The 13,539-nt window shown below is 51.7% G+C and overlaps 1 protein-coding gene across 1 annotated transcript in view; it reads left to right on the top strand.

The window, feature by feature from the left end:
* The window catches only part of SERINC5 (serine incorporator 5), a 102,946-nt gene that overhangs the window by 59,863 nt on the left and 29,544 nt on the right, over positions 1-13,539 (top strand). The window contains exons 3-5 of the mRNA XM_056112587.1: positions 9,797-9,975; positions 10,778-10,860; positions 13,129-13,222. Of these exons, the coding sequence (XP_055968562.1) occupies positions 9,797-9,975; positions 10,778-10,860; positions 13,129-13,222 (356 nt within the window). The remainder of the gene's footprint in view (positions 1-9,796; positions 9,976-10,777; positions 10,861-13,128; positions 13,223-13,539) is intronic.

Raw genomic sequence — 13,539 nt, forward strand, 5'->3', positions numbered from 1 at the left:
TGGAGCACAGGCCTGCGGTGTGAGGCCATGCATTCCATCCCCAGCACTGCTGGATGCCCCAGGCTTGAGTGTCTCTGACCCACACAGCATGCACAGCCTTCAGCATGGCGTGGGCGAGCTTCTGGCCCCCAAATTAAAACAGAAAAGCATGATTCCAGGGTTAAGTACTCTGAAGTGGGTCTCAGCGATAATCCAGAGGTTAAGGCGCATGCGTTGCCTGTTGTTTGACCCTCCGCACTACACCCGTTCTTTCATTGGCTGCGATCCCCAAGCCCAGAGTTAGAAGTCAACCCTGAACACGACCATGTGTGGCCTTCCCTAACCCTTCCAAATCAGAGTCATGCTTTTTAAAAAAGAAAAAATATATATATTTTCCAATCATGTAATCTACCACCCGACCTTCCTTCTTTTCGATACAGGAGCCAAGGACCCTGCTGGTGCAGGGGGCCTAAGTGTGTCGCGCATAATTGGCCTTAGGTGGGGGGAAAGGCAGGAGTTGGTAAATGTACTAAAGGAGCCCCTAGCTCAGGACTGTGAGGGGAGGGGGGACCAGGGGTGTGGTTCAAGGCTCAGTGAAGGGAGCGGCGTCCTGTGTGTCCCTATCCCTTGTCCTGTGTCCACGTTGTGGTGTACCCTGGGGTGACTTACATTAGAATCGGTCTTTCTCTCTTCCCAGACCTGGGAGCAGGGCAGGGCTCGATGGCCCCAGCTGGGGTGGTGGAGGTGGGGTTGGGTGTTGCACTGGGGAGAGACTGTTTCTACCATCTTGAGTCATTCTAAAATTATCCCTCAACACGCCCACATTCATCAGTGTGGGGATTATTTTTGCTTCCCTGGGCTGTTATTTGTGTTTGCATGGCAGATGTGAGGACTTTTTTTTCCTGTTAGAGCTCTTGATGGCTTCTGACCGACTGGAGAGAGCCTTAAACCTACAGGCCTATCTCCCTGCCACCCCTCTGAAAGCTTTTTGCTGGTTTTTTTTTTCTGTTTGTTTTTTGCTGACAGGTAAATTAAAACACTAAATTTGCTGTTCCAAAGGTATCATACAGGAGATCACCCAGCACACACAACTTAGAGCCTCGGTTCCATTTGGGGATAGCAGTGAGTCTTCCTGACTAGAGACCAGGAGGAAAGACAACAGTGTGTGTGTGTGTGTGTGCGCGCGCGCGCGCGCGCGTGCGCGCGCGCACACACACACACACACACACACACAGAGCCATCCCAGGAGCTGCTTTGCTTCCTGCTGCTCCTCTGGCTTCTGGTCTGCTGAGTAAGTCATCACCAGCTGTCATGTGCCTTTGAGATGCTAATTTCTACTTTGGTGGTTCTGCACAGTCCCTCAGCCTTCTCCAGGCTGGCCAGGGATGGGGGGAGTGTGTGAGGGGGTAGGGGTCGCAGGGGTGTGTGTGTGTGGGGGGGGGTGTCTTCCTGTAAAAGCAGGCAGTAAGCAAACATTTTTAGCTTTGGGAGTCTTGTACTCTCTAGCAACTCTTTAACTCTGCCCTTGGAGAGCAGAAAGCAACCAGAACAATGTGCCAGCAAAGGAGTAGGCCGCATTCCAATAAAACTTTATTTACACAGACAGAAGCTTGTTGGCGTGGACCCACCTGGCTGGCCTTGGTGTGAGTCAGGCCTGAGCAGTGCATGCCTTCTCTCTAAGAGGGAGTCTTCAATGGTGGATGTGGATTTTGTCCTGAGGGCACCAGAGTTCTTTTGTCTATTGAAATTAACTCCGTGTGAACCGCTATCTGGTCCACTAGTGAAGAATAACATGGCAGGAAATTTAGTGGGGTGTGTTCCATGTTAAACTATGTATGATTTTTTTTTTCTACCTGGTCTTTTTGAAATGTAAATGATACATAGGTAAAAGTAATCTGTGGTTTGGGGCCTGAGAAAGAGCTGAGCACAATTTTTTGAGGTAGGCCCCACCTGGCTCTGCACTCTGGTACTACTCCTGGTGGTGCTTGAGGACCTGATAGGATGCTGGGAGTCAAGCCTTGGTTGGCCAAGTACAAGGCAAGCACCCTACACACCGTATTATCTCTCCGACCTCTGAGTCAACACATATTCTGGGTCAGCATATTTTACGCATGGGAGGATGTGGGTTTGATCTCATAAATAATCCCACCACAGCACCATTGGGAGCGACCACCTCCTGCCCCACCAGCAGAGCTGGGAAGAGCCCTGAAACACTGCCAGATGTGACCCAACCACTCCCTCCATTAATAAACCAAACCAAGATGTTTGGGAAGAATAGGATTATGTGGATACCCCAATCTTACCACCACTGGGACCTTCCCAGCGCCAGGCCCAGTGTGAAATGGAAAAGGTCCTGGTTCAGAAGCCCGATGGTCTGCCAGGCCCTGGTTCTCAGCATGGCACAAGCAGTTGCAGTTCTCTGTCTCAGGAGCAGCGATGAATACAGAGGGGCTTTCAGAGTCTTGAGGTGAGTGGGTGTGGTGGAGGTAGGGTAGATTTTCATGTTCCTAAGAAGAAAACAACTATGAATAGTCAGAATGAACCATGAAAATGACTGAAATAGCCATGGGTGGAGCAGCATGCCTCCATTGCCAGTCTGTAGACTGATGCTGGTCTGTCCAAAGACTGGTTGGTGCAGGAAAGCTGAAAACCACTGGTTTGGGGACAGGAGAGATAGTACAGGGGCTAAGTTGCTTGCCTTGTACACAGCCTTTCCAGGTTTGATTCGTGGCACCCCATATGGTCCTCTGAGCCCAATCAGGAGTGATCCCTGAATGCAGATTAAGCCCCAAGCCTCTGCCCCTGCCCTTGTTAGAGTATGGAGTTGACCCGTCAAGGGCAGAGAACAAAGCCAATAGTGCAAATCACATAGCAAGGTTTATTGTTCCAGCTAGCTGGGGTCCAAGTATCCACCTGACGCAGCGGGCTTCAACAAGGACCCCATGCAGTAGGTTCAGCAAGTTCTTATACTTTCATTTGGCAAGTAAGCATTACTCAGGAATTTTCTATTACCTACAGAGTGCACATATATTTTGTCATTTTTGTTTTGGTCCGCAACATCCAGCCCACGTCCCTGACAGTTACATTCCGGTGACCTAATCTTATTCCGGAGATGTAATCGTTGACAAAAGCACCTGGTTTTTCAGCTTTTCTTATTCCTGGAAGAGGTCTAAGTTACTCAGAACCTGTCCTGGCAGTTCTCTGGCTAAGTGGGTCCTAACACCCTAAAGAAAAGAAAGAAAAGAGAACCATTGTTTTTCCTTCTGCCTTGGTTATAGCCATGCCCCGGGCAGGTGCCAGTGCAGAAAGGCTGATAATAAACTCTGAAGGGGCAGTCACTGGTCTGTGGAGCCAGCATTGCAGCAGGAGAAGCTCCCTCTCAGCTAGCGGGAAGTTCTGGTTTTTCTGTTCTCTGCTGTGTCTCCCACCAGTTCTAGAAGAATGCTTGCAGAGAGACGGGGAGCTCGCTCGAAAGGCAAATCCTACGCTGGAGCACCCGTGTAGTTTTTTGATGGAGCCGAAACGCAGTGTAATTCTGTAAAGGAATGCCAAACTCCTGACTAAAAGTTTTCTTTGGTTGTTGAGGTGCTGGGGGTGGACCGCAGGACCTCACTCTAGTGAGACATGTTCTCTGTTGCTGAGCTGCACTCCAGCCCCTTCACGCAGGTTGTTGGTTGGGGGCGGGGGGAGCACATCCACCCAACAGAGCCTGGGGGCTCAGTGTTAGGGGTTGCTCCCCGGGCCGCTCAGGGGACTGGCCGGTGCCCTGGGTCGAGCCTGCATCTCTGAGACACACACACACACGACGCAGCTCACACCGTCGCCCCTCCATGGGGCTTGAATCGCAACTTACCAGAGACTTGGGGACTGTACCCAACTTGCTCTGCACTTGATGTGTCATCACTAGATTATGACGTGCCGTATTCGAGTGGGAAGCGAATGGATTTGGGAGTCGTGGAGGCTCCAAGCACATCTTCCCCCATGCAGGTAGCCCAAGGAGGAACCTTGGATGGTTGGACTCTGGGTATGGAAACTCCAGGAGTGTCTCTGTGCTTGAGAGAGACCCCCCAGGGCTCCCTCAGGCCCCAGGAAGGGGAGGAGAAGGACAGACCTTGTGTCCCAGTAAAACCGGGTCTTAAAAATTGTCATTTGGCATTTTATTGACCGCAGGTGAGGATGCCGAGCCACTTCTGTGAGTGCTCACTCAGCCAGCCGGGCTGGTGGTTTGTGCCAGAGCCCATGGATGCGGTGCTGCTCTGGCTGAGTGGGGCCAGGACCACCACAGTCCCCCTGGCTCAGTGGGGACCATGTGGTATGGGGGTAGCCTCCTGTGCCCTCTCGGGTGCTCCAGGGTTAGGTGTTGCTTTGTTTCTTGGACTCACGATCTCATTCCCACTCTGCCCACCTTGATTTGGGGGCTGGTACTTGTGGGCGCAGCCCCTCAGACACTGCAGGGCTGATGGGTGGAGGGTGGCACAGACTCTGTGGTTCCCAGATGCGTGTGTCCCATCTGTACTGTGATTGCTCTCTTGCTCTGTCCTTGTCTTTCAAACTCTGCCCCCCTCCCTTGGAGTGGGAGAGCATCAGATGGTAGCCATTAAAATTTAAAATGTGCCACTTCAGTGGCCCAACTGTGTATTGCTTGTGTAATTGTCAATGAATAACTTCTAGAACAATCCTTGGGCTCTCAGATCTGCTGGTCGAGTTCTCAAAAGCATGGGTAAAAGGCCTTGTGGCATTCCCTACGGACCCAAACCCGCACCCCGACCTCCTGTGTGACCTCCACCCACCCCATAGGGGCTTGCCCACTGGCAGTGCCCTCCCTCCCACATCTCCTGAGAGAGCCTAGTCATTTCCATCGCATGCCCCTTTGCTCTTGCTTGTCTCCGCGTGCCTGATCTTCTTTTGTTTCTTGGCAGTGCCAGAATGGGCCTTCATTCAAGGCCTTACACAGGCCAGGCTGCAGTTCTCACCCCACTGTCACCTTGTCTCTTGTCTTGCTGGCTTTCTGGAGTGTCCTGCCCTGGCCCAGCACTCTGCCCACATGTCCCCTTTGATACAGTCACCTCCAGAGCAGCCTGTCATTAAGTACACTTCTGCCCCACCGCCCCGAAACCACTCTTCAGCGATCCGTATCCTCCGCTTGCCATTGGAGCAGCTGCCAGGCTGGAAGCCAGGTTCCTGGATGTGGCGCCTCTCCTCAGACGGCACAGCCAAGCAGCAGCCAGGCCTGCCCCATCTTCCTGCTTCCCAAGCCCCCTGCTCTGTCTCTCCGGGGTGAGCTCACGCTTTCCCGGCTATGCTTGTCTGTCTGATGCTGCCGAGTTCTCTGGGAATTAGAGGCTGCTGGGAGCTCACCTCCGGCCCCTTGTGTGGCAGAACCTTTTATGCCACCCTCCTTAGTCAGCAGGCCTGGAGTTGTCTTGTTTGGATTTGAAAGCTTCCTTGTTAACGTCTGACAAAAACACTAGTTCTGTGACCACATTTGTGGTGTTCGACCAGGTGTTTGGAGCCACGGATGATGGGGTCCCCCTGTGCCCTGCATACTCCTGAGTGTTGAGTGACTGTTTGGGGCCGGGGGGTGGGGACAGTTACGGCGTTCCTGATTTCAGAGCTGGGAGGATCACACAGACCCAGACTATGGAGTTGTAAGTTCCTCATTGATGGGCAATGGCGCAGTGGAGACTTTTCACACAAAGATTCATAGAAACCCTCAAAGGGGAAGTGAGCCCTGCTTGTGACTGTTTTGTTTTGTTTTGTTTTCCCCCCAAGACACTTCTCTTGAAAGGGGCCTGAAAGAGAGCGATTTACCGGGAAAAAAACAAGTGCCTTTTTAGCCATGAGGCTGGGGACTGACTTGGGGGTCATCTGTGTGATGACCTTGGTGGCTAGTTGATCCCTGTCATGGACCGTCTGATTAGTCACAGAGACACATAAATTATCTGGCAAGGTTTGCAGGTGGGTGGAACATCAGTGAGGCGCATGGTTCTGAGATTCATTTTCAAGGCAGGAATCTTAGCCAACAGTTACAGATCTGGTTCTTCTTGTTTTCTTGTTGCTCATGCCCAGTGCTTTTATTTATTTATTTTTTTCTCTGCCTCGGAGTTTCTTGCAATGCTCTTGTCTGTTGAGCAAATGAAGTGTGAGAGACAGCTTTGCTCATGGACTTCATTTTCTCGTCACTCCTCAGTGTATGTCTGTGTTACTTATCATGTTTCATGGAAATACAGCGCTCCTCTCCATCCTCCCCATTTCTGTCAAGGACCAGCCCCACCCCTTCCACTCCCCTCCCTAGCCCCCCTCCAGTCCAGACTTTCCTCTGCATCTGCAGCATCTGGGCTTCTGGCACACAGGCTCATGCCTTTGGGTTGTTTGTTCCTCCCTTCTGTTGTTTCTGTGGACATTTGCCTGAGTTCAAAGTTGGGCTGGGGAAGCAGCTGTCCTGTGGAGCCACCTAATTTGGTGGCTTTTCCTCTCATTCCCATCTCTTTCAACATCACACTCACGCTGCTGGGGTGCAGATGTCTTCCTTGACTTGGGAGTTCGGATAGACTTCCTTTTGGGTGAGTTTCTTTCTGAGAGGCAGGTAGGTGGATGCTGTTTTTCTAGAACACAGTCACATTACGTGAATGCCAGGAAGGGCTCACCTCACTGAAGGTACCTGTAGTGGATCCTTCTCTTGGTAAAGTCCATAGAGCATTTGCTGCCTTCCCAGGGTGCTCATCCCTCCCATGTTTAAACCAGAATCCTCCAACCAGTCAGTGTGTCATGTGATGTCCTGACTCCATCCCCCTGTACTCTTTTTACACACTCAGCACAAAGGAAGTTTCCTCATGGCAAGGACTTCCCAAAGATGAGCTGATTGGTCAGAGGACCTTTCACAGGGTGCATGGCATAGGTAGGGAATCTGAGTGGGTGGTAGAGAGAGGAGAGGGTTGGATGTCCATGTGAACTCATAGGTCTGTTGTGGCTTGGGGCCTGGGTGCCCTCAGGTCAGGGGGAGCCCCCTGCCCACTAGCTGTGTGTCCTCGAATGCCCAGAGTCGGCCTCGAGAGGCAGCGCCTTTGGCAGCCTATTCCCGTCACCTCACAGCGTGGACGACACGGCTGTGAGTTGTATTTTCTTTTTCTAAAACTGGGATGAAGCTTGGAACAGCAAATATTTAATCAGAGCAAATTCCTTTGGCCAAGTCCAGCCAGCTTATTCCACGTGAAGGTTCTTTGGCCTAAAAATACTGGCCACTGAAGGCGTAGCTGAGGAAGTGGCCCACAAAGCAGAAAGCAAGTCTGGGTCGCCAGATCAGGGGCTCCTCCACCTGTGTTGGTTGTGGACAGGAGCAGACGGCCGCAGACAGCCGCCCTCGGAAGATGCCCAGGGCCTCTGGGAGTCAACAGGGCAGAGGACTAGGGGGAGAGGGCTGATAGGATGGAGGCTCAGGGCTTTGGGGTGGTGCCTCAGGAGTAGGAAAATGGGTTGGGGCAGGAGCCAGAGGTGACTGAAAGGGCTGCTGTTCCTGGTGTGTCAGTGTGGGGTGGGGCACCTTGAGGCAGCACCCCCAGACGGGGAGAGGAGATGGAGGGAGGAGTTTGGTGAGGTTTAGCACGCAGTAAGGTCTGTATGAGTAAGGCAGCCTCAGGAAGGAGGGGCTGCAATTCTGCCCTGAGTAGAACTTTACACTCATGGCCATTTGGCTTCCTTGTTACCTGGTTCAGAAAACTTCCTCTTGTCTGGACCTGGGGGGACCCCCCCAAGCAGTGCATAGGGGAGGCCAGAGGTCACTCATGCTACTTGGCTGAATAGGTCCAGTAGGTCTCAGTAGTTGGACCTGGTGATGCTTGAACCATCCAGGGGGGCCGCATGGTGCTGGGGTTCAGATGCAGGCCCCAGGCAATGCATAGCAATTGTGCCTGACTTCTGACCTAGCCCCCAGTGTGAGTATTGGTTTTTAGAAATAGGAGTCATTCCGAGCAGTGCTGGGGCCCTCATGTCCACGCTCAGTGGGTCGGGGTGATGGGGACCCATGTGTCACTAGGGATTCAAACTTGGGGACCAAAGTCACCTGCAAGCCCTGTGCTCTGCCAGTTGAACCGTCTCCTGGGCCCTCAGTAACTGAGTTCCAGCACGTTCCACCACAGCCACAAATATTACCTTCTCTCCTTGCCTGCTCGGGCCACTTCCTGCACCCCGTATCTCATCCTCAGGCTGCTTGTTTGCAGCACCGAGAGCCCCTCAGGGGGTCCTAGGTGCCCTCCACACTGTTCTTTCAGTTTGGGTCTTTGTCCTCTCAGCTGTGCTCCCCACGACAGACAGTGCATTAAAACTTAACAGCAGAACCTAACCCACCCCACCGCCCTTGGTTCTTGTCCTCTGCACTTTCCTGTTGGCTTTAAGTTCCACACAGAGTCTATGTCTTCCTTTCCACCAGAGCAGTCACTGGAGAGCTGTCTGGGGAGCGCAGGTCCATGGAGAGCACCGGGCCCCATCTCCTTCCTCCCTGGCGCAAGCTCCGCTCTCTCATTGCAGAAAGCATTCCCGAGAAAGCACATCAGGGAGTCTGGGGAGACAGGACAATGGTCCAGGATGAAGTGAGGAGCTGCTCTCTGAGGAAGAAAGATAGTCCTGGCCTCTGCCCAGGGTTATCATCCATCCTCGCAGAAAGGGATTTCAGAAAGAGGAACCATGAACTAAAATATCTTTGTTTGGGAAATATGAAAATGCGAGGAGAGAAAGTGGGAGGGGACACGGATATCTCAACTCGAGAAGAAGTGACACCAGGCCCCGACAGCTGGGGGAAGCGCCTGACCCGCTTCTGCAGAAGTTAGTTTGACGGTATCACCTTTTCTCCCCAGACTCTCTCACTCGGGGCTTTCTGTGTAGAGATTCTTTTGTCAATTGCTGTCAAGTGGGAGAGCTGGGGACTTCTGAGGGTCTCTTCCATGTTCCTTTTTTGGGCTGGTCACATCTAGTGTGACTTTATGCTCAGGGATCACTTCTGGTGGGTTTATGGGAGACATGTGTGGTCCTGGGGATCAAATTCCGGTTTGCCAGCCTGCAAGGCGAAACCCGCCCTATCATCTCTCCATGTTCTTACCTCAGTCTTTGATTCTGCCTCTTTAGGCCCACCAGACTCTTATTTTTTTAAATTTTTGTTTTTTTTGTTTGGGGACTATACCCAGAGATGCTCAGGGCTTACTCCTGGCTCTATGCTCATGGGGCCGTTCTTGACAGTGCTCGGGGGACCAAACAGGATGCTGGGGATTTCACCCAGGTTGGCCACGAGCAAGGTAAGCATCTTACCTGCTGACCTGTTCTCCAGCCCCCCAGCCCTGCTCCTGACCTCTTTTTTGCATCTCAGAGGCCTCATTGACAAAGGGCTGGTTTGGTTTGGAGACCTGGGGAGTGAGTTTTTCTAATCCACATTGCCAGGGCCTTACTTGGCTGCCTACCTGCAGCCAAGTTAACTCTCTGGAGGTGGGTCTGAGGTCTTGGTTTGTGAATAAAGGAAGTAGTTCACTTTGTATTCTGTATGTTTATGCATTTCAAGAAAAATACATGTCACAAGAATATATTTTTTTTTTGCTTAAGTATGATTTATAAAAGTATTCTGATGCTGAAGTTTTGTGATTATTCAGGGCAAGTAAAAGCTGAGAATTGAGAATTTTATTTGAGAATTGGAGTGAAACCTCTGGCAGCCTGATGCTCTCTCCCTGGGATTTGGGCTTGTAGGCTGGGGTGCGGGAGGCCCCAACTGTCTCTCCTCAAACCCCCTTTTCATGGAGGATGTTGTAACAGAGTGTTCCCTCTTTTCTGAACCCAGATTCCCTTTTTTGAAGACATCTGTAAAGGCATCAAGGCAGGCGACAGCTGTGAGAAGCTGGTGGGGTACTCTGCCGTGTACAGTGTCTGCTTCGGCATGGCCTGTTTCTTCTTCTTGTTCTGCCTCCTCACCTTCCAGATCAACAACAGCAAAAGCTGCCGGGCCTATATTCACAACGGGTAAGCGCCTTCCCTGTCAGCAGCGACCCCAGCCCCGGTCCTCCAGTCTCAAACTGGCTTATTTGACCCACCCCTCGTGTGTGTGTGGAGGGGAGTCACTCAGCACCCTCTGAAAATCTGTAGCACTTTACTATCCTCCCCTTGTTCATCAATTTGCTCGAGCGTGCACCAGCAACATTTCCATTGTGAGGCTTGTTACTGTTTTTTGACACATCGAATATGCCACGGGGAGTTTTCCAGGCTCTCCGAGAGGAACAGAGGAATCGAACCTGGGTTGGCTGTGTGCAAGGCAAACGCCCTACCCACTGTGCTATTGCAATGATGGGAAATCTACCTTCTGTAAAGTGAGCAAAACAGAAATCTGAGGGCCCAGTGTGTGTGTTGGGTTGTTGTTCTAGCACCCCCATGGGGACCCCGGGGAGCCTGCTCTGGCTGCTCTTCTCCAGTTGAGAACTGAGGTCAGGAAAAGGGGCCCTAGGCGGGATTGCGAATCCACTTGGTGGCCCCATGGTGTCCCAGTGAGCACTGTGGTGTAGAGGGCATCCGTTTCTGCTGCCAAGACCTGCTCTCTGCCTATGGTTCCTGCCTCTCCTGGGCGTGTGGCATCGGCAGAGGCTGTCTAATTAGGGAGGACGGCAGCTCCCAGTCACTTAATTACTTCCCCTCCATTTGGAGAGAACATTAGCGGGTGGGTGGAATCCTGACTCGGCAAGCATCCCCTCTCAGAGGGCCTTTGTCTGTCCTGGAATATCATTTAAATACATTTCCGGTGTGGTGTTTGAGTTTTGTTTTCTCTTTCCAGCTTTTGGTTCTGTAAATTCCTGCTGTTGGGGGCCATGTGCTCAGGAGCCTTCTTCATTCCAGACCAGGAGACCTTTCTGAATGGTATGGTTGGGGGAAGCTGGCCTTTATGGTTTGGTTTCTTTTTTCCCATTCTGTAAAATTGGTCAAGGGCGTACTCCAGGGCGCCACGGGTATTTCCAGTGTCTTAATGGACGCTTTTTCCTGCCTTCTCTACTCACACTATACAACCCTGCCTCCTTCCCTCCTCTGTTCTCCCAATTCTCCTTGCCTTCCCTTACCTGCTCTGCTGCTGGGGGGTTCGAGGGCGGGGGCAATTGGAACCATTTTAAGGCCCGAAGGGAAAGCAGGCACTGAAACCTGTATGAAAACTGATTCAAGCGTGAAACGTGGTTGGTTATTTCAGAGTGAAAAATGCTGAAAATAGTTGCTCCAGACCAGAAAAAAATTTATAGAAGCGCAAAGGTGGAAAGAAACACCCTTTTGGAGAAATTTAGCAAACTTAGGCTCAGTTAGGGTCCAGGGTCATTATGTAGCTGCTTCTAAAGCTACATTGAGTCTTCGTGTTTCTAATTAAGCCCTAGGCTGAGAATAGAGGATTCCCCTTTATTTCCCAGGATGTTCTGTTCTTTTAGGGCCCCTTCATGTTGATAAATATGACTCACACCCTGTATTTCCAATCAGACTGGTGGGGCTTTGATCTTCCTCAGAAGCTTCTGCTTTAGAGTCTTGGTATTTGCCTCAGTAAGAGCCTGCTGCTGCCTTTTGGCCTTCCTTCAGCTTTGAGCTGATCCAAGGACTGGAGAATAACTTGCCCTTTTGTTTCAGGGTGTGCCCTTGGGAAACTGTTACCTCCCTCATGGCCCAGGAAATTGCCGGAGTGTTGAGAATATAGGATAGTTCTAACTAAGGGCTCATGGTCCATGGGAATCTGAGGCTTTCTCCCTCAGAAACAGTTCAGCACATCAGTTTAGGACGCCACCAGTGCAGGGGGTGGGGGGTGGGGGGAGTGCAGGGTGAGGGGGCAGAGGACCTGCTCCTGGTGCATGGTGACTCTGGACGGGAGGGTCTGCTGCAGCTGCCTGGCCGTCACTGAGCCCTAGCCCTTCCCGAGAGCACCTCTCCACATCGGTGTGACCCATGGGCCCCTTCTTCAGATGAGCACAGTTCACATTGCAGTGGGCTCCAATACCGGTCATCCCAAAGGGATCCACTTCCCTCATGAAGACACTTTCCCGCATTGTCGCAGGATCTTGGGAAGAACCCAGGGCTCTCGCTCACAAAACTTCTGGAGTAGGATCCATCCACATAGCAGAGCGCCTGCTTCTTCAGACTGGGTCCAGAACAAGGGCAAGGCTGGGCATGGATACTTTAGGAAGGTCAGCCAGAAGGGCAGGACCTGGGGGGACAGATGAGAAAGGACCCATCAGGGAAACAGATAGCTTGGGGAGTACAAGGAAGGGTGATCTAGGAAGGACCAAGGCTTTTAGCATCATCTCTCAGTCGGGGACTCCCCCAATCCCTCACCCTGATGCCACATTTCTGGTACCCCTGGCACCAGCCTTAGTCCTTCAGATACTCTTATGTCATTGATGTTTCATGTAAATACTTTTTGTTTATTTTTACTCCTTATGGAGGCCATATCCAAGTTCAGCTTTAGATTACCTTATCTATGAGTTTTCTTTTTTTCCTTTCCTTTTCTTTTCTTTTCTTTCTTTTTTTTTTTTTAACTTTTAGGGTCACACCTGGAGATGCTCAGGGGTGAGTTGTGACTCTGCACCCAGAAATTACTCTGGGCATTGCTTGGGGGACCAGATGGGATGCTGGGGATTGAACCCGGGTCATCCACGTGCAAGGCAAACGCCCTACCTGCTGCTGTCCTATCACTCCAACCCCACCTATTAGTTTTCTGTGTCCACTGAAGCACCTTTGATGTCTGGGTACATCAAAGGCTAGTTGATAAATAAAGTGCAATATGGGCATAGCCAGTGACCTAAATGTCCAGGGAAGAACCTGAGCTTTCTGTGTTGGAGTTGGAGGTGGGATCCAAATCCTTGGCCCCTCTTTCCCTGAACCTCACTTTCTCCCTGGACATTGGTGGCTCTCTGAATACCGTTGGGATATCTGGCATAGACCACCTGGCACGAAGGCCCCAGAACCAGAGCACGTTCTCCTCCCGGCTCTAGCCTGTACTGAGCCCAAACTTATAGATTCTAGTTTGGGTGAGCTGGGGATTGAAATATTACAGACACAGGGAGCAGGAGGGGGGAATGAGGTATAGTCAGTCCCCTCCTTGAGCTAAACTCTTGAACACTGACCTCATCTCCTTTCGCCCTGTGATTTTTTTTGCAGCCTGGCGCTACGTGGGGGCCGTTGGAGGTGTCCTCTTCATAGGCATCCAGCTCCTCCTGCTGGTGGAGTTCGCACACAAGTGGAACAAGAACTGGTAGGTGTGGGTCTTCCCCAAAAGCCAACTTCAGTCAGTGCACGGTTCCTAATGGCTCAGCAGTCCCCGTGGCTCACAACTGCCTCTGACCGTCACATTTGCTCTTTGGACCCTTGGTTTGTGCCACCCTCCACACATACACACTGGGTTTCTCCTTTCTGTCACTCCCTCTGCCCTCCTTACTTGGTGACTCTTTCTCCCCCAGTGTGCTGTCCTTTGGCGCTAAGTCAAGGATGGCCATCCCTGAGCTATACCAACACCCTGCTGGGGTTGTGGTTGTACCTGAACATTTGGGGAGGCTTTAGGCCTTGTCTCCC

The sequence above is a fragment of the Sorex fumeus genome, unplaced genomic scaffold (genome assembly GCF_029834395.1).
Source record: "Sorex fumeus unplaced genomic scaffold, SorFum_2.1 ptg000018l, whole genome shotgun sequence".
NCBI classification, from domain to species: Eukaryota; Metazoa; Chordata; class Mammalia; order Eulipotyphla; family Soricidae; genus Sorex; species Sorex fumeus.